This window comes from Coregonus lavaretus (assembly GCF_964263955.1).
Source record: "Coregonus lavaretus genome assembly, chromosome: 17".
NCBI lineage: Eukaryota > Metazoa > Chordata > Actinopteri > Salmoniformes > Salmonidae > Coregonus > Coregonus lavaretus.
The window spans coordinates 45,679,185-45,700,209 of NC_140004.1; the positions used below are offsets into that span (position 1 = coordinate 45,679,185).

Here is a 21,025-nt window from a genome sequence, read left to right on the forward strand (position 1 = left end):
AATCGAACGCTGCTGGCACCCGCCCACCCGACTAGAATTACTACTCTCGACGGGTCTGACCTAGAGTATGTGGACAACTACAAATACCTAGGTGTCTGGTTAGACTGTAAACTCTCCTTCCAGAATCACATTAAGAATCTCCAATCCAAAGTTAAATCTAGAATCGGCTTCCTATTTCACAACAAAGCCTCCTTCACTCATGCTCTCGTAAAACTGACTATCCTACCGATCCTTGACTTCGGCGATGTCATTTACAAAATAGCCTCCAACACTCTACTCAGCAAATTGGATGTAGTCTATCACAGTGCCATCCGTTTTGTCTCCAAAGCCCCATACACTACCCACCACTGTAACCTGTACACTCTTGTTGGCTGGTCCTCACTACATATTTGTCGCCAAACCAACTGGCTCCAGGCCATCTATAAATCACTGCTAGGCAAATCCCCGCCTTATCTTAGCTCATTGGTCACCATAGCAACACCCACCCGTAGTATGCGCTCCAGCAGGTATATCTCACTGGTCATCCCCAAAGCCAACAACTCCTTTGGCCGCCATTCCTTCCAGTTCTCTGCTGCCAATGACTGGAACCAACTGCAAAAATCTCTGAAGCTGGAGACACTTATCTCCCTCACTAACTTTAAGCAGCAGTTGTCAGAGCACCTTACCGATCACTGCACCTGTACACAGCCCATCTGAAATTAGCCCACCCAACTACCTCATCCCCATATTGTTATTTATTTTGCTCATTTACACCCCAGTATCTCAATTTACACATCATCTCTTGCACATCTATCATTCCAGTGTTAATACTAACTGTAATTATTTTGCACTATGGCCTATTTATTGCCTTACCTCCATAACTTGCTACATTTGCACACACTGTATATATATTTTCTGTTGTATTTTTGACTTTATGTTTTGTTTTACCCCATATGTAACTCTGTGTTGTTGTTTTTAATCGCACTGCTTTGCTTTATCTTGGCCAGGTCGCAGTTGTAAATGAGAACTTGTTCTCAACTGGCTTACCTGGTTAAATAAAGGTGGAAAAAAATGGGGGAAAAAGGGCCTTGGTCAGGGAGGTGACCAAGAACAAGATGGTCACTCTGACAGAGCTCCAGAGTTCCTCTGTGGAGATGGGAGAACCTTCCAGAAGGACAACCATCTCCACCAAATCAGGCCTTTATGGTAGAGTGGCCAGACGGAAGCCACTCCTCAGTAAAAGGCACATGACAGCCCGCTTGGAGTTTGCCAAAAGGCACCTAAAGGACTCTCAGACCATGAGAAACAAGATTCTCTGGTCTGATGAAACAAAGATTGAACTCCTTGACCTGAATGCCAACCGTCACATCTGGAGGAAACCTGGCAGCATCACTACGGTGAAGCATGGTGGTGGCAGCATCATGCTGTGGGGATGTTTTTCAGCGGCAGTGACTGGGAGACGAGTCAGGATTGAGGGAAAGATGAACGGAGCAAAGCACAGAGATCCTTGATGAAAACCTGCTCCAAAAAGGGTCTGAATTCTTCCGTAAATGTGATATCCGTTTTTTATTTCTAATAAATTAGCAAACATTTCTATAAACCTGTTTTTGCTTTGTCATTATGGGGTATTGTGTGTAGATTGATGAGAAAAAAAACAATTTAAATCAATTTTAGAATAAGGCTGTAACATAAAATGTGGAAAAAGGGGTCTGAATACTTTCCGAATGCACTGTATTACTATTTGTGCCTGATAGGTGAGTTCCATAACTTTCTAGAACTATGCAGCATTACTAGCTATTGTTTATGGCCATCTCATGAAAAAGTTTTACTTTTGGGTATGTCTATTTAGGCGGGAATCTACATGTTTTACTTTAACACAGAACATGATGGCAGAACCAACTAGTTCATAACTCTAAAAGAAAAATGAGCAACTGAAGCCTTTCCAATTCAAGTTAAGCCAATATCCATCTAACGTTTATTAGGCCTTAAAAAAGGTCTACCATCTGCAGGACAGAAAATCAATGATGGCACAATTCTATGCATTGATTACATCATTCTGTCATTTCTAGAATGGCCACGGCCAACACTTGGTCGATAACCCCGCAGTGGCCCGTACCCAACAATAAGTAGAAAAAGAGATTGAATTATTTATTTCCTATGTAGTGTACCTACTTATGACTTCTTTAGACCAGAGCACTACATAGGGAATAGGGTGCCAAATTGGGACAAAGCCATAGTCGAACCGTGTGTTTACTGTGACCACAGCAGATGTGTGCATGGAAACCATGTTTACATGACATGGGTCCTATTCATTGGACAAAAACAGAAGCAAACAGACTGAAACAGGGATCTACTTGGATTTATAAGAAAGAAGTCCAAGATGAAACGCTTTAAGAAGTCTCATTTTTGTTTTCCAAGGCCCCATGATGACCTTCTAGGCAGAGTTGCAAAAAAAAAAAAGCCATCTCTCAGACTGGCCAGTAAAAAGAAAAGATTAAAGATGGGCAGTCTGAGATATGGCTTTTTCTTTGCAACTCTGCCTAGAAGGTCAGCATCCCGGAGTCGCCTCTTCACTGTTGACGTTGAGACTGGTGTTTTGCGGGTACTATTTAATGAAGTTGCCAGTTGAGGACCTGTGAGGCGTCTGTTTATCAAACTAGACATTCTAATGTATTTGTCCTCTTGCTCAGTTGTGCACCGGGGCCTCCTACTCCTCTTTCTATTCTGGTTAGAGCCAGTTTGCGCTGTTCTGTGAAGGGAGTAGTACACAGCGTTGTACGAGATCTTCAGTTTCTTGGCAATTTCTCACATGGAATAGCCTTCATTTCTCAGAACAAGAACGAGTTTCAGAAGAAAGTTCTTTGTTTCTGGCCATTTTGAGCCTGTAATCGAACCCACAATTGCTGATGCTCCAGATACTCAACTAGTCTCAAGAAGGCCAGTTTTATTGCTTCTTTAATCAGCACAACAGTTTTCAGCTGTGCTAACATAATTGCAAAAGGGTTTTCTAATGATCAATTAGCCTTTTAAAATGATAAACTTGGATTAGCAAACACAACGTGCCATTGGAACACAGGGCTGATGGTTGCTGATAATGGGTCTCTGTACGCCTATGTAGATATTCCTTTTTTTTTTTTTTAATCAGCCGTTTCCAGCAACAATAGCCATTTACAACATTAACAATGTCTACACTGTATTTCTGATCAATTTGATGTTATTTTAATGGCTCCAAAAAGACAGGAAATTCATTCAAATGAGCACCACAAGCCCCAACTTCATCCATGCAAGCAGGGAACAACGGACGTTAAAACACGGAGAAGACCTTTACCGGGCTCAAGTGCGACCCTACACACACACACGTAAAGCAAGCCCAACACTGTTACGTAAACAGATGTAGGCTAGCTTGTCTGTCTGGTTGCTTTAAGGAAGGGAGGAACAGAAACCTGATGCCTGTTGTTGGTAGGTATTGGAGAAGGCGATCAGACGGTCTATATAGTGAACTACTTTTGACCACTACTTGGGCCCTGTGCAAATTTGGGACACAGGTCATACCGGCTTACTCACTCAGACAGTCTGCTACCAAAATACCAAAAATCAGCCTGAGGGGGTTGGCTGGCTCCAGAAAAGAACCTTGTCCCCCACCCCGACCCGTTCTATATCAGTCCCATTTTCAAATTCACTTTCATATATTGGGCCTAAATTTGATTTGACTATGGACTTACTGTCAACTACGTATCACATAACGTGAGTGTCATGACGCAGAGGAGTTTCAGGCTATTGCCCTGTGGTGAGAGGACAAGAGTCGGAACCCTACACAAGTCAGTTATCCTGTAAGGGAGGACACGGAGTCAGTCAACCTATAGCGGATGGGTTGAGGAAGAGAGATAGCAGGCTGACTTCCTGTGACTAGATCCATCTTGTCATTTCTGTACCCTTCTCTGAGACAGTGACAGACCTCATCCGAGAGAGACGGAGAGCACTGTGGTGTAAGGAGAGCGGAAATTACTTAAGTTCCTGCTCGCCGCTAGATAAAACCACTGCAGTGTGTATGTCAGGGTTTCCGTTAGCCGATAACAGCAGGCTTTTGGCAAAAAAATAAATAAAAAGGAAAAGCCGATAAATAAAAATTGCCGCTCGCCACACACAACAAAATCCCATTGCAAAATAATGACTTTTAGCCTCTTCATTGATGGAAATACCAGTCGATGTAAATACATTTTTAAATGGTCATGCTCATCTGTCTATCGGTCAATTTGCATAACTTAGTGGAATTAAATTGGTGCGTGTATTTTCATTCGTCGTTATGTATTTTATTTATCACACGCTAGTTTGAGCGGGAAATCTGTCAGACAGCACGAGAGCTGCTGCCACAGCTCACTGTTGGAGTGAAACGTGATTTTATAAAGCCCAATAATTGCACAACAATTCTAAAAAAAAAAGGCAATCACGTGTTAAAAACTTTTTTTTTTTTTTTTAAGAGCTACTATTTTTATTTCTCAACTGGTAATTGAAGCACGCTTCCCATTCGCCATTTAAGTGCATAGGCAACGGTAGGCAGGCTTCAGTGCATCACACACCACTTGGCAATGAGCTGGAGGAGGCAGTGAAGCCTGGAGGAGGGAGTATGCATTTAGAAAACATATCATTTACTGTTTGAAACCTGAACGGTTTACTTACATTTTACATTTACATTTTAGTCATTTAGCAGACGCTCTTATCCAGAGCGACTTACAGTTAGTGAGTGCATACATATACTGTGTATATATATATTTTTTTTTTTTAATAATATTTTTTTATACTGGTCCCACGTGGGAATCGAACACACAACCCTGGCGTTGCAAACGCCATGCTCTACCAACTGAGCTGCATCCCTGCCGGCCATTCCCTCCCCTACCCTGGACGGCACTGGGCAAATTGTGCGCCGCCCCATGGGTCTCCCGGTCGCGGCCGGCTACGACAGAGCCTGGATTCGAACCAGGATCTCTAGTGGCACAGCTAGCACTGCGATGCAGTGCCTTAGACCACTGCGCCACTCGGGAGAATATACTTCATATTATGGAGGCATATCTTACCTCGCTACAAAGTAGCCTAGCCAAATCCGACCATAGAAACGTGGAGGCAATTATTTTATAAAATACTTTCATATGCCACTGAAACCAGTAGCGCCTCTCACTCATATTCTATTGGTTTTCAAAATCAACTTTATTTCATTGTCCAGTAGCCAAAAGGCACAATCCTAGTCATATTAGCAACCCATGTTAGTTGTTGTGGTCCTCTGTAGCTCAGTTGGTAGAGCACGGCGCTTGTAACGCCAAGGTAGTGGGTTCGTTCCCCGGGACCACCCATACACCAAAAAAATTGTTTATGTACGCATGACTGTAAGTCGCTTTGGTTAAAAGCGTCTGCTAAATGGCATATTATTATTATTACATCTTTAAAAGCTCCCACTTTCTAAATTTCTAACAGATATTTCCATCGCCGTCTCATGAAACCGCTGGCATGTGCAGTGCCCTTTTGACAAAGGTGTTTTCCTGCTAATTTCATTAATGAAGGAACATTCGTGCATAGACTAATGCCTTGTGCACATTGCTGTGCTTAGAATGTCAAGAAATAATAGTTTAATCAACATTTTAAGTTAAATGTTCTGATCTGTTCCATCAGCCACATTGCTTTTGAAAGTTTTTTTTGTATCACATTTTAGTCATTTAGCAGACGCTCTTATCCAGAGCGACTTACAGGAGCAATTAGGGTTAAGTGCCTTGCTCAAGGGCACATCGACGGATTTTTCACCTAGTCGGCTCGGGGATTAGAACCAGCGACCTTTCGGTTACTGGCACAACGCTCTTAACCACTAAGCTACCTGCCTAGTCCTACTAGTTGTATGAATTTGGGATCTATCGACCCACAACTGTCCCAGTGTCTGTTCGGAATAGGCCATTTCTTTCTCGCTCAGACCGACAAGCTGACCTATAGAATAGGTCAACTTTTCTACTGGTAGATTGACATAGGCTAGTGATTTAGCTGTTCATTACTGGCCATGTGGACAGTTATTCTAACAACTTCAAAGTGCGCATCGTAATTCTTTAAGAAGGACGCACGCCGTTCCATCCTCGGGTTGACTGTTCTGTTAAGATGAATTATCATTATCATTATCATAATATGTGATTTCTGTCATTCTGAGCGCGGACGCCGCCCTAATCAGGTTACGCACCCAATGAATATGAGTCCGGTAAATTTCTCAAATGTCCAGTAATTTAAAATGCTATAATTTACCGGTCAAATCTGCGGTGCCACATTTTACCACAGGGGGTGTGTTCCTCCTCATCTCTAGATACAACCACTCTGCTGTGACTGGTGCTTAGCACTGGCCAATGATGAGCAGAGTTGAAAAAAATAGCATGTTTTGCTGAACCTTCATACAAAACATCCTCATTTGGACAATAAAAGACATTGACTTGACCACTCCGACAAATGTGAGTATTTTCAATTGTCAAAAGCAAAGCCAAATCAACTAAAAGCGCCATGAACACGATAGAAAAGTTCTCTACAAAATAAGTTAGCGCTTTGGCGCCCTGAAAAGGATGGCCAAAAAGTAAGGATACCGCCCAGGTTAGAAGCTTAGGTTATTCACACAATTCACACGACTTCCACCCACCCGTAGTATGCGCTCCAGCAGGTATATCTCACTGGTCATCCCCAAAGCCAACACCTCCTTTGGCCGCCATTCCTTCCAGTTCTCTACTGCCAATGACTGGAACGAATTGCAAAAATCTCTGAAGCTGGAGACTTTTAATCTCCCTCACTAACTTTAAGCATCAGTTGTCAGAGCACCTTACCGATCACTGCACCTGTACACAGCCCATCTGAAATTAGCCCACCCAACTACCTCATCCCCATATTGTTATTAATTTTGCTCATTTACACCCCAGTATCTCTATTTGCACATCTATCATTCCAGTGTTAATACTAATTGTAATTATTTTGCATTATAGCCTATTTATTGCCGTACCGCCATAACTCCAAACCACATTCTCTGTTAATTTGGGCTTTGAGATAGAGAAGACAGGAGAAAGAGAGAGAGAGGGAGTGGCAAGGTGAGCCTCCCTCTGAGAAACATTCCATGATTCATTGAGTTGTTCCCTGAGACAGAGAGCAAAGTCACACCAGCAACGACCCTTTGACAGACACCACCAGGCTGCAAGCGGGACGGCCGGGTTTAAGAGGGGGGGGGCGGACAGAGAGAGGAGAGCATTCAGATTAGCAGAGCGTCTCTGCCCTTGCTTGGTGTCCTCAACTCCTCGGTGGAACGCCGACTACCCTGAGGCAACATTCCAATACCTTTACCATGCTGAAGAAATATTGACTTGATTCCTCACATTTCCCTCGTCGTCTCCTTCTCAAAGCACATCGGAGCAGTTCGGAGTTCCTTCCCTCAGATTTTCTCTGCCAATGCTTTTCGAGAAGGGATGACGCTAGGAATCAAGGAAATACAGTTGAGATGGAAACCATGGTTTCCACTTCCTTGTTTTTACCGTGTTGGATCAGTGGTTTCCTCAAGCGGAGAATGAGGATTTCCTTGATGGTTTTACTGAAGGAAAGAAGGAAATGAAGGGTGCACGTTTAACCACCCATCCTACGGGACGGACGCAGTCAGAACCACCGACCATCACACTCTGCTTTTTAAATCATGAAGATTTCAGTCACTTCATATGATTACATTGTGACACTGGGCTCATGGCCTCTGTTAAAGAGTAGGGTTTTATTCTAATAGGATCATGAATATATTCATAACTCCATCATCATGATGATTGGGTTCCATTACCCCAACTACAGTAGTTTTCCATAGTGTGGATAGTGTAGTTTGTGTCCAATGGGTTGAGGCGCCATCATGATCATCCTTAAATTGCATCAGAGTCAGTGTCTGCGTTCCAAATGGCACCCTACTATATACGGCGCCTTCGGAAAGTATTCAGACCCCATGACTTTTTCCACATTTTGTTACGTTATAGCCTTATTCTAAAATTGATTAAAATTGTCTCCCCCCCTCATCAATCTACACACAATACCTCATAATGACAAAGCAAAACCAGTTTTTTTTTTTTTTATGTTGCTAATTTATAATTTAAGAAAAACGGAAACATCACATTTTACATAAGTATTCAGACCCTTTACTCAGTACTTGGTTGAAGCACCTTTGGCAGCGATTACAGCCTCGAGTCTTCTTGGGTATGACGCTACAAGCTTGGCTCACCTGTATTTGGGGAGTTTCTCCCATTCTTCTCTGCACATCCTCTCAAGCTCTGTCAGATTAGATGGGGAGCGTCGCTGCACAGCAATTTTCAGGTCTCTCCAGAGATGTTCGATCGGGTTCAAGTCCGGGCTCTGGCTGGGCCACTCAAGGACATTCAGAGACTTGTACCGAAGCCACTCCTGTGTTGTCTTGGCTGTGTGCTTAGGGTCGTTGTCCTGTTGGAAGGTGAACCGTCGCCCTAGTCTGAGGTCCTGAGCGCTCTGGAGCAGGTTTTCATCAAGAATCTCTCTGTACTTTGCTCCGTTCATATTTTCCTCGATCCTGACTAGTCTCCCAGTCCCTGCTGCTGAAAAACATCCCCACAGCATGATGCTCCCACCACCATGCTTCACCGTAGGGATGGTGCCAGGTTTCCTACAGATGTGACGCTTGACATTCAGGCCAAAGAGTTCAATCTTGGTTTCATCAGACCAACCAGAGAATCTTGTTTCTCATGGTCTGAGAGTCCTTCTCCACAGAGGAACTCTAGAGCTCTGCCAGTGACCATCGGGTTCTTGGTCACCTCCCTGACCAAGGCTCTTCTCCCCCGATTGCTCAGTTTGACCGGGCGGCCAGCTCTAGGAAGAGTTTTGGTGGTTCCAAACTTCTTCCATTTAAGAATGATGGAGGCCACTGTATTCTTGGGGACCTTCAATGCTGCAGACATGTTTTGGTACCCTTCCCCAGATCTGTGCCTCGACACAATCCTGTCTCTGAGCTCTACGGACAATTCCTTAGACCTGCACTGTCAACTGTGGGACCTTTTATAGACAGTTGTGTGCCTTTCCAAATCATCACTGTCTGTGGGTGCCAGTGTAAAGAATCTTCATTCAGCCATACTTCAAATACAATTTGGTTTCAGCTCTATTCTCCTATAGAGAAGGATCGTTAGGCTACTGAGCTCTTTAAGAGGAATGTAGGGCCCTATAAAATCTGCTGACGGAATCACGGAATACAGACATTAAAACCGAATTTAACAATATTCAAAAAACGAAAAATGTAATAACGGGAACCTGGAAAAAACTAAAACAGATAAAATTGAATATGGGAGAAAAAATTAACTAAACGGAATCAGGCATCATAATAATAATAATAATAAGCCATTTAGCAGACGCTTTTATCCAAAGCGACTTACAGTCATGTGTGCATACATTTTTACGTATGGGTGGTCCCGGGGATCGAACCCACTACCCTGGCGTTACAAGCGCCATGCTCTACCAATTGAGCTACAGAGGACCACAATCATGACTGTGTACTGCAGTCAGTCAGTGTGTGTGTGTGTGTGTGTTAATGGTGGGAGTGCATGACAGGCCTTGGGAAGGGAAGGCAGTCAGTGTTTTGCCCTCAGAGGAAAATAAATGAGCTTCCTCATTCTGTCCTCACTTCCCTACCTCTGCATGCATGGTGGGGTACTTCCAGACCATGGACTGCATCTGAAAATGTTACTAGCAGTCATCCTTGCTTCCTAGGTCCTTGTTTTGGCCTAATAAATTCCCACCTCCCTCTCAAAGCTCACTGGAAAAGGGTGGTAAAGGGAGGGACTTTGTATCCGCTTTGAGAGGGAGACTGACACACACAGCCTACTTTCCTGTGCACAGACAGCTGTTGTTTTAAAATCAGGAGTGGTAAAACAGGTTAGGTGGCTTGTTAGTGACTTGTTGACATGTGAGATCAGGACACCTGTATCCTCAGGGAGCAGCCGATAGGCTAGATCAGGGGTGGAGGGCCCAGAGTCTGTGGGTTTTTGGTTTCTTCTTTCAATTAAGCCCTAGACAACCAGGTGAGGGGAGTTCGTTAATAATGAGTGACCTTAATTCAATCAATCAAGTACAAGGGAGGAGCTGAAACCCGCAGACACTTGCCCCTCCATGGAATGAGTTTGACATGTTAGTTAGATGCTACCTCAACAGAGTTAGTTAGTGAGCTGGTGACGGGTCATTCAGCAGGCCATGGGCCTTTTCCATGTCAAGTGAGGACTATCGAGATGCAGAGAGAGACAGTACATGGGCGTGTTCAGTAGGCAAACAGTGTGGAAAGTTGCAGATGCAAATATACTATGTAGAACAAACATGCCGCTGACATTTTGAACTGTTTAGGCCCTACTATAATTCTGACATACTGTACTGTTTAGGCCCAATTCTCCGTGAAAGGGGCGGATGTTTAAATCTGAATCCCTTCGGGTGAAATAATCAACGTCCACCCATACTGAATAATAACAGCCAGTGGAAGGAGGTGATGTGTATTTACTGTGTGTGTGTTATGCAATGCATGCACTGTATGTGCAGTAGCCTAACGTCACATACATAGTCCTATTGAGACATACCTTCCGCTATGAGTTCTTCCACGGTGACTTGAAACCGGCCCACAGCGAACACTTTCCCGAAATAGTTGCTGAGTCCAGAGCTTGAGCCTGACCCGGAGCCGCCTCCCAGCCCGACACTCTCAGACTTCGGCATTCGGGAGAACTTCTTCATTCTGGCTTCCTTTTGACACTGACCTCCAAATGCAGTCCTTTTGGGCAGCCGATACAGTCGATACGAACTTCAATCAATGTAAGATTAAAAAATGTCCTCTGGCTATATACTTATCCCGAATCGTTTCCTGTCCTGCATACTCTTCGGAAGGACTTCACTTACACTTGAATGTCATGACACAGCAAGGCGTAGCTATCAACAGAGGAAATGTTGCTCTTCACTAACTCGCTCGGTTAGTTATCTGGTTAACAGCTTTCCCTCCGAGTTGACAACAAATGTGCTAGTTTTTTTTTGTCTTCGACGTTGAAGCGAGATAACGTGACAGTAGCTCCACGCTGCTAGCTAACGTCAGATCCAATGTAATGATTCAGCTAGCTAGCTACTGTGGCTAACTAGCTAGCATACATGCAGGCGTTGCTACACCCGAGACTCTACAGACAGTTAGCAGACGCTTCAACAACAATGAGTGCTAGAAGGCATGATATGGCACGGTACCGGTGTTGAACACGGTCTGCGGTTTCGTCTCGTCTAGTAGTAGTAGCAGCAATCTGTCTGACTGCTCCTTTGTCAGACGATTGTCGAAGGAACACCCCTCCTTTCTTTTATCGCTATCTCAACCCCCGACTTCTGCACGGCACTTCCCAATAAGGTTGGCGGTTCGCTAGCTAGATGGATCGCTGACTGGCTTCACTAGCTTCTATCAAAACAGCTAAGACCGCAACAGTGCGATTCAGTTTATTGTGGCTGGCCTCGTGTCTTCGTCCCAACCCCTCGGTGAAACGGCGAACTCTCTCTTGACTCTCAGCAGCACTAATGTGTGGTTTGGTTTGTTATTTCCCAATCAGACAGTTGACAACCTAACCCAGCGTTGTCCGTCCCCTCCTATTGTTATGATTGGTGGTGTAAGGAGCGCTTCTATGATGGGGCGGCGTGAATGACAGTCTGTGCGCCGTCTCACCTTTCCTCTGTTAGGTTGAGGGAGAAACACACAAAACAGCTTCAAAAGGAGTGAGAAATGGTTGATTTGGGATTTACAATATTTCTTATCAAGTAGATAGTGATCCTCATTGAGAAAATGTGTACCTGTTCAGCGTGTAGGCTATTCAAACAATTAGGCTATGCGTTTGAAACATGCCTTTCTCATCTTATTTAACAAATGTTTTGTCTGATTCCTTCAATACAATGTCAGATTTTGTGATTCTATCAGTACAACTGGACAGACAACAAAGCAAACTGGTTTTCAAATGGTTACCTCATGCCCGTCCAAATCACATGAGAATAAGGGGTTTTCCTTGTTTTGAGGAAGTGACTTGGCAGGACTCTCATTGGCTGGGGTAAAACAGGCAGCCCAATTCTAAAATAAAAAAATCTCACTAATTGGTATTTTGACCAGATCAGCTCTGAAAAAAGATATGCTGGGAAAAGATCTGATGTGATTGGTAAAGGCCAATTAGTGGAAAAAATAATTGGGCTACCTGTCTTAACGCAGCCATTGACTCTCGTTGACGTTACAAAAAATCAAATAAAAGGTTATTTGTCACATGCTCGGAAAACAACAGGTGTAGACTTTACCGTTAAATGCTTGCTTACAAGCCCTCAACCAACAATGCCGTTTTAAAATAAAAAAAATCGACCATGAATGCCTGAGTGTGCAAAGCTGTCATCAAGGCAAAGGGTGGCTATTTGAAGAATCTCAAATATAAATTGTATTTTGATTTGTTTAACACGTTTTTGGTTACTACATGATTCCATATGTGTTATTTCATAGTTTTGATGTCTTCACTATTATTCTACAATGTAAAAATAAAGAAAAACCCTTGAATTATCTGAAAAATGTATGCACTCACTAACTGTAAGTCGCTCTGGATAAGAACGTCTGCTAAATGACTAAAATGTAAATGTAAATGAATGAGTAGGTGTGACCAAACTTTTGACCGGTAGTGTAGATTACGTAAGAAGAAGCGAGGAGGAGGTAACTAGACTCCTCTACCATGTCTGGACACGGAGGAGGGATCCCGTTCCACACCAGGCCCACCACCCACATATAGGGTCTTAGAGTCTCTCTGTCTATTGAGACAGTTATTGTTCTGCGTTTTGGAACGCTATGCTGCCACCTGTTGCCGTTTTAGGGTACTACTGGGCTATAGGACGAAAGGGAAGCTGTCTATGTATGTCATGGTCCTACTAAACCAGAGAGAATGGTATTAGGGGAATGGATACAATAACAATCCACTTAACGGCGTACTTGCTCTAGAATACACACACACACTCTGGTGTGACAGGGATGGGGGAGGGAGGGAGGGAGGGAGCTTTGTATGTGTGAGGATAGAGATGTGGGTTAGCAGGTCTTCTCCACCTGATGGAGAGGAGTGAAGGATGCTGGGTGATTACATGGCTCTAATGAGGATCTGTCTCTCTTCCTTTAGGCCCTCCTCCACCTCAATAAGCACTAACTAGTGTGTCCTTGTGTGCACCTGACCAACTCTACTCATCACACTAATATAATATCTTCTTTTAGCAGATACTTTTATATATATTTTTTTTAATCCAAAGCGATTTTACGGTCATGCATGGTTGGTCCCAGGAATCGAACCCACTACCCTGTCATTATAGGCACCATGCTCTACCGCCTGAGCTACAAAGGACTAGCGCTCTCATCGGCTTGTTGAGGAATGTAGCATTTTTTAAAAGAGTGTGACAGCCACGGCCGGTACACCGTGCAATAACAGTAGAGTACGGTAGAACCGGGAGAGAGCAGTTTGACCATATAGGAATGGTTGGAGACTGCTGCTTTAGACATCTGAGAATTGGGAATATGATAGGCCTAGTAGTCGTTAGTTGTATATTAACGTGTGTGCTTTTAATAGCTCAGTGGGTTGCAGAAAAGTGCTAGCGGCATCGGAGGGTACTTCTCCTCCAGAACATTGAATGACTGCACCATATTATTGTCAAATCTTGCTCACAGACAATGTTGGCCAAAGCTAGGGTTGCAAAACTACAGGTAATTTACCAAAGTTTACCATCATTTTAGGTAATCTATGGCAATCTATGGAAATGTAAGTAATGTATACTTGAATATGACTATGCACTACAGTCGTTCAAAGGATGAGGTAACCTTCCGTTATTGAAGTCCAGATTCCATGACGCTATTTCACCTTGCTTCTCCAAGCAGGCTACATTGGTAATATCATTAAAGAAAGGGCTTTGGACAGAGGTTGATGTTTCCTGCTGGCAGCAACCACTCCCTTCAGGCAGTGGAGGTCTACTTGTTTTTTTTGCACTTCTCTCATCATTTCAATAAAATAGTTCAAAATCTGGAATTGTATTTAATTGGCTAGTAGGCTATAACAGCTAACCACCAGGTAATAATAGGTTACCTTTTAGAAGATATTCAAGTCTGACTGTAACCATTACAATACCTAACGTAAACTACTTCCCTGTCAGCACATAAGACGTTGAAAATAAGCGTTTTACATTTACATTTTTAGTCATTTAGCAGACGCTCTTATCCAGAGCGACTTACAGGAGCAATTAGGGTTAAGTGCCTTGCTCAAGGGCACATCGACAGATTTTTCAGCGACCTTTCGGTTACTGGCACAACGCTCTTAACCACTAAGCTACCTGCCACCCCCCCCCCCCCCAAGGCTGCAGTAAATGAGCAGCATAGATTTTTCTACCTGCACTTCCCTAATGGCAGAATCGGACCTCTCTCTCTCTCTCTCTCTCTCTCTCTCACTCAATAGTCCATTGGCAGTGGTAGGCAGAGGAGCAATAGCTAGTTGAAGGACACCAATGAAAGACCCCCCCTCCCTCCCGCTCCCTGAAAAGAGCTTGATTTGCTTGTACAGGTTCTTCTAAGACAATGTGGCCACCTGCTGGACATAGAATGAAGTTGTTCAAACTGACAAGAAAAGAGGAAGAAAATGCCATAGGCCTCGTTTAGGCCCATATGCAATCAACCAATCACCAACCTCCAAATGACTGTGACCGCAGAAAAAGTAAAATACTATATATCGTTTAAAAAAAATGTTTATTTACAGAAACAGATCTTACCTCTCTCTAGTCAGTAGGAAGCAGATTGTGCATTCAACGTGTTCTTAATTATGGTGAGAATATTTATCAAACCCCTGGATGCCATTTATCATAGCACCCTTCGTTTTATCACAGGAAACAGTTTTATTACTTATCACTGCATTCTTTACCAAAAGGTTGGCTGGACCTCTTTAAAATCATGTAGATCACATCATTACACTCTTTTTGTTTTACAAAGCCCTGCTCCACAAGCTTCCAACTTAACTAACTTCACCGTTAGGGATTTAAAATGACAAGTTATCAACCCCATTCACAGGGTTGGTTATCTCTGGAGGCTCCTTTGGTGTCTACAGAGTTAGGTAAATCAGCCTTTAACTTCCTTGCACTCGATGTTTGGAATAATCTCCAAAAAGACGTTTCGGTTGGATGCGTTGGTGTCCCTATGGCAACTCAGACAGCTGACAGAGGATTTTTATAATGAAGAAAGTGTTTGTTTTAATGGACTGTGTTTTGCATCTTAATGTGTATGCCTATACTGTGTATATTTGAGTTTATCTATACTTGCCTATTGATGTGTTTGTTTTTGTATTGTGCAGGGCTCATTTGCAAAAGAGACTTTAGTCTCAGTATGACTTCCCTGTTGAAATAAAGGTAAATCAACTATATATATACGTACATAGACACACTGGCTTTACTCAAAGCCAGTGGCATGTCATTAGTAAAGATTGTAAAAAGTAAGGGGCCTAGACAGCTGCCCTGGGGAATTCCTGATTCTACCTGGATTATGTTGGAGAGGCTTCCATTAAAGAACACCCTCTGTGTTCTGTTAGACAGGTATTTCTTTATCCACAATCTAGCAGGGGGTGTGAAGCCATAACACATACGTTTTTCCATCAGCAGACTATGATCGATAATGTGAAAAGCCACACTGAAGTCTAACACAACAGCTACCACAATCTTTTTATCATCAATTTCTCAGTCATTTGCGTAAGTGCCGTGCTTGTTGAATGCCCTTCCCTATACGTGTACTGAAAGTCTGTTGTTATCAATTTGTTTACAGTAAAATAGCATTGTATCTGGTCAAACACCATTTTTTTCCAAAAGTTTACTAAGGGTTGGTAATAGGCTGATTCATCTGGTGAAACATCTGTCTCATTGTTCTATCTGTTGCACAGCCGACCTAGTTGAACAGGGGGAGTGGGTGCGCACACACGCTCAGCCTCCATTGCTATGGCAACACCCCAGACTCAAAAAAGTTCGCTGTTGGCGAGGTGTTTTAACCTTGGTGACACCCCTGGGAAAAACACGTCATCACAGGGAACTCCTCAACCCACCAATGACAAGTGAGTACTGCGATGTCAATGAACTCTGTCAGAGAGAGGCATCGGATAGATATATCCGAACAAGTGACAGTTAGTTTTTAGTCTAACGCCGAAAAATGGTGTCATTCATGCTCACTGGCAGACGGAACCTGCAAACGGAGAAGGAACAGCGGTTGTTCTCTATCAAGATCAACTTATCACCTGGAAACCGAACTGAGACCGCACCGTGCACCCCCTGTGCGGAGACCACGGGCGGGGAGGCACAGAAAGCAAAACATAATGTCGAAAACTGTCAGACTCAGGGTTCGAGGAGGCCTTTCTAACTCACCGCCAGTTCAAACATTTCAGTGTTTGGTAAAGGGTGGAGACGCACCAAGCACCAGGGAGTTCCCACAGACCGTTGTCTAACTGGTATCACCACTACAGATCGATTGGTTATCAGATACAGAAACTCAAAAGAACCACACAGTTTCATAATGTCAGCTGTCTGGCTCGACAAGCACAGGTATGGAAGCAACAGGTTACAGGTGTGGGGTGCGTTCCATATAGGCTACACATTGAATAGAATTAAATAGAATTGAATACTCTATTGTCCACTTTGTGAGAAACTGAAATGTGTATTCTGCCTGCCTCAACCCATGTTTCTTTATGCCTATTTAACCATTCTCTAACCTCATTATTAGCTGTTGGTGAGTGTCTTAACCTGTTTTGAGCCCCACCTGTTTACCTAAAAAAATATACATATATATTATTATTAATATTATTTTGCAATTGTTGCCTGTTTTGCATGCTATTTTGGCATTACTACGTGTCACATATCAGTTTGCAAACAATGTAAAAAATAAAATAATCGTTGAGTTAATAAAGCCTCCATACAAACATGGTCTCTTTTTTGCTTTCTCGAGTAAGGCAGCTCCAAAATGCAGGTGTTTCAGCCTAGCTCAGTGCTTTCTGTGGTGGTGGGGCAGCCAGTGGAAAATACGGAGCGTAGGGGTTGGTAATGTTCTCTAGTTGCACCGTGATTGGCTCAGTGCTCTGTCACTCATGGGGACACTACTCACCGCAAAATCTATGAGGAGAGCTCGGAAATTCAAACCCCTTGGGAGCTGCCATAGATTTAAATTAGACGTGCCCATCCAAGAAGGCTCAAGGTCATTGGCCACAGATAAAATGACGTTAAATCACGTTATATCTACAGTAGCTTTGATTGGGCTGATCATGTCAACATCATACTTTCAAAATCTTAGCTAGCAGTCATCATCATGAATCAAGTCAACAATCTACTGGCAAATCCTTTTCAATCCTTGTCATATGAAGATAAATTATAGATAAAATGTATCGGTGCTCATCGGCCATTAGACATAAACATTACACAACAATTTGGAAATCGCAAATTCAACAATGAGTGGTTTGGAAGGAATCAGTGGCAAACTGCAAGCTTTGCAAAGCAATCACTAGCCTGCTATTCAGTGGAGAGGGTGTGTGGTCCAAGTCTGGGTTTAAGGGTCTCTTTTACAGGTTTAAAAGGATAAACATTCACATGCAACACAATGGGCCAGGAAAGGTTGAATACATTGGACATGCTGTCAATCCAGCATGACTTCTGCCGCGTTCAAAACAACTGGAAACTCGTAACTGGAAAATCTCAGACTTCAGTGAGTTCAAGACAACTGGGACCTCGGGAAAAAAAACGAGCTTCAACTGGGAAAATCAGTTTTGAACAGTCATCCAACTCGGAATTCCAAGTCGGGAACTCTGGCCTCTTTCTAGAGCTCCGACCTGAAGATCACTAACGTCATGATTTGACCTTGTTTTTTTTCCCAGAGTTCCCAGTTGTCTTGAAATCACTATAAATCCAGAGAATGCCAGACTTTGATGACAAAGTTTGATGACAACATTTGCCCACCTTCCTGTTCAAGTGAGCACAACAAGGTGAGTCCAAAAATGCCTTGTATGCTGCTGCATAAATGATGTAATATGCCAGGGAGATATGTATACTGTAGCTAAGAAAGTAATACTAAGTGTATGTTGTGTAGTAAGCTGTTAGTAGCCCATGTGCCTCACCCTAATAATTTGGTCCCTTTCCCCATCATAATTTAGCCTACTGTTCTGACTTGGTGGTGCACATGTAGCGTATAGCCTGTTTTAGAGAAATGTAATCATCGAATATTGTAAGAGCTTTCATTGTCTGCTTATATGCCCCCTTTATTTATCCTACGGTTCTGACTTGGTGTACAGGGAGAACACTGTAAGAACGGCCCATGTTCTGAATTCTGTCGCTGTACATTTCAAAAGTGCTAAACAAATAGTTATATTGACTACCTCCGTTCTAGCTCGCTCATTAATGTCTTAATCAAATGACGGATTGCCTCTTATCCGCTCGTCGTTCCCTTATGCCATAGTTTGTACATCTCAATTGTCAGTAGAAACCACATTTGTTTAAGCAAGTCAGCCATATCAGCTATGTTTTTTTAAAAGGCAGTAAATGAGGCCGAATGAACTGTTTCGCTGCCAGACAAGGCTCCGCTGATAGCCAGGTGTAGCAGTGGTAAGGATTCACTCCATGATGCTGAAAAGAAAGCTCTGCGGTTGGGACAGCTTTATGTAGGCCCTAACAGTTTGTGGGCACCGTTTGTCACCGTTATAGTGCAATTAATGTATTGTTTTGTGTTGTGTTGTGTAGTGGCTTTGCTGGCATGCATCTACAATTTTAAAAAAATGTGTTTGCCCCACCAAGATTTACATGCTAAAATCGCCACTGCCAATCGCCATCTGTTAATGACTCCCCCAGTCAATGGAAGACCAATCCCCATCTGGGAAAACTCCCCTGCTAGTGGGTGGGTAGCCATACTGTAGTCTGCCTGTTTCTCCAGCTGTCCTGAGATTGCTGTTACCGTGGCTGCTATGTTGGCCAATGTAAAACGGACCATGCTTGTATAAAGGACGTCATGCTGCTTGCTTAGCGAGTACCACATCCTCCAGATTCGGCCCATACCTGGCGCGAACTCGGGACCTCTGCCTTGTTAGCAGCTCCCCCTTGCAACCAAATTGAAACCAAATGTTCTCTCTCTCGCTCTCTCTCTCTCTTAGAAGCTGATTATGGTGAGGGAACCATGTCTTCGACAACCTCCAACACCCCCCGTAACGAATCTCCTATATCAACGAGCCCATGTAAGAGGCAGCGTCTGGATCTGGACAACACTTGCGACGAAACATCGCCCCCTGTCTGTGAGGAGGACATCTTACATGACATCCCACCACGTCCCCATAACGAGAACACGGCAGAGAGGATACTCATGTTCGGGGCGTTCTCTGTGGTGCGCTGTGGTGAGCATGGAGGGTGTCGAAGCAGGAGAGAGCAGCAGTGACTCCTCATTCAGAACTTCTATCAGGGAACACTGTACGATCAGGGCCCAGGACTTCCCTCATGGACACACCTTCACTTCCAGGACCACCTAGGGAGGGTACCGCTTCCGCTGGGTCCCCAGCCAGAGCTAGCGGCTAGCAAACACTTAGCATTACTGGGTCCCCAGCCAGAGCTAGTGGCTAGCTAGCCCTTGGCATTACTGGGTCCCCAGCCAGAGCTAATGGCTAGCTAGCCCTTAGCATTATTGGGTCCCCAGCCAGAGCTAACGGCTAGCTATCCCTTAGCATTACTGGGTCCCCAGCCAGAGCTAGCGGCTAGCTAGCCCTTAGTATTACTGGGTCCCCAGCCAGAGCTAGCGACTAGCTAGCCCTTAGCATTATTAGGTCCCCAGCCAGAGCTAGCGGCTAGCTATCCCTTAACATTAGGGGGCTAAGCTAATTAGCATGAGCTAGCGCTCAGCAAATGAAATATACTGCCTGAGCAATTTGTTTCCACTGTGTTTTTGTTTACTCTATCCTTTGTTTACATTGTTTTACACTACCCAGGATGTGTCGTGTGTTGAAACTACTCAGGGCCCACCCTAATAATCCAAGTCAACAACAGAACAAAACAGTCAATGTATACTATTTCACACCTGACACCATGTTTCACACCTCATTTCAAAAGTCAAAAGTTACATATCAGATTTTTGTATTGAATAAAGATGATATTTACACTACCGGTCAAAAGTTTTAGAACACCTACTCATTCAAGAGTTTTTCTTTATTTTTACTATTTTTTACATTGTAGAATAATAGTGAAGACATCAACACTATGAAATAACACATATGGAATCATGAAGTACAAACACATCTCAACATCAATTGTTCAGAGGGGACTGTGTGAATCAGGCCTTCATGGTCGAATTGCTGCAAAGAAAACACTACTAAAGGACACCAATAAGAAGAAGAGACTTGCTTGGGCCAAGAAACACGAGCAATGGAAATTAGACCGGTGGAAATTTGTCCTTTGGTCTGGAGTCCAAATTTGAGATTTTTGGTTCCAACCGCCGTGTCTTTGTGAGACGCGGTGTGGGTGGACGGATGATTTCCGCATGTGCATTTCCCACCGTAAAGCATGGAGGAGGAGGTGTTATGGTGTGGGGGTGCTTTGCTGGTGACACGGTCTGTGATTTATTTAGAATTCAAGGCACACTTTACCAGCATGGCTACCACAGCATTCTGCAACAATACGCCATCCCATCTGGTTTAGGCTTAGTGGGACTATCATTTGTTTTTCAACAGGACAATGACCCAACACACCTCCAGGCTGTGTAAGGGCTATTTTACCAAGAAGCAGTGATGGAGTGCTGCATCAGATGACCTGGCCTCCACAATCCCCCGACCTCAACCCAATTGAGATGGTTTGGGATGAGTCGGACGGCAGAGTGAAGGAAAAGCAGCCAACAAGTCCTCAAGGGCACATCGACAGATTTTTCACCTAGTCGGAAAATTCGGATTAAGCTTTCCATGTTTGAGGAGCAAAACAAACGGGACCCCCTGTGACTCTTGACCCTCCGATA

General features: G+C 43.7%; 1 protein-coding gene across 1 annotated transcript in view; it reads right to left on the bottom strand.

Annotated features, from left to right (window-relative positions):
- Positions 1 to 11,221, bottom strand: part of LOC311144949 (BMP-2-inducible protein kinase-like) — a 65,295-nt gene extending 54,074 nt beyond the window's left edge. The window contains exon 1 of the mRNA XM_084181138.1: positions 10,593 to 11,221. Within this exon, the coding sequence (XP_084037264.1) occupies positions 10,593 to 10,743 (151 nt within the window). The 5' untranslated portion in view covers positions 10,744 to 11,221. The remainder of the gene's footprint in view (positions 1 to 10,592) is intronic.
- Between the last annotated feature and the right edge of the window lie 9,804 nt (positions 11,222 to 21,025).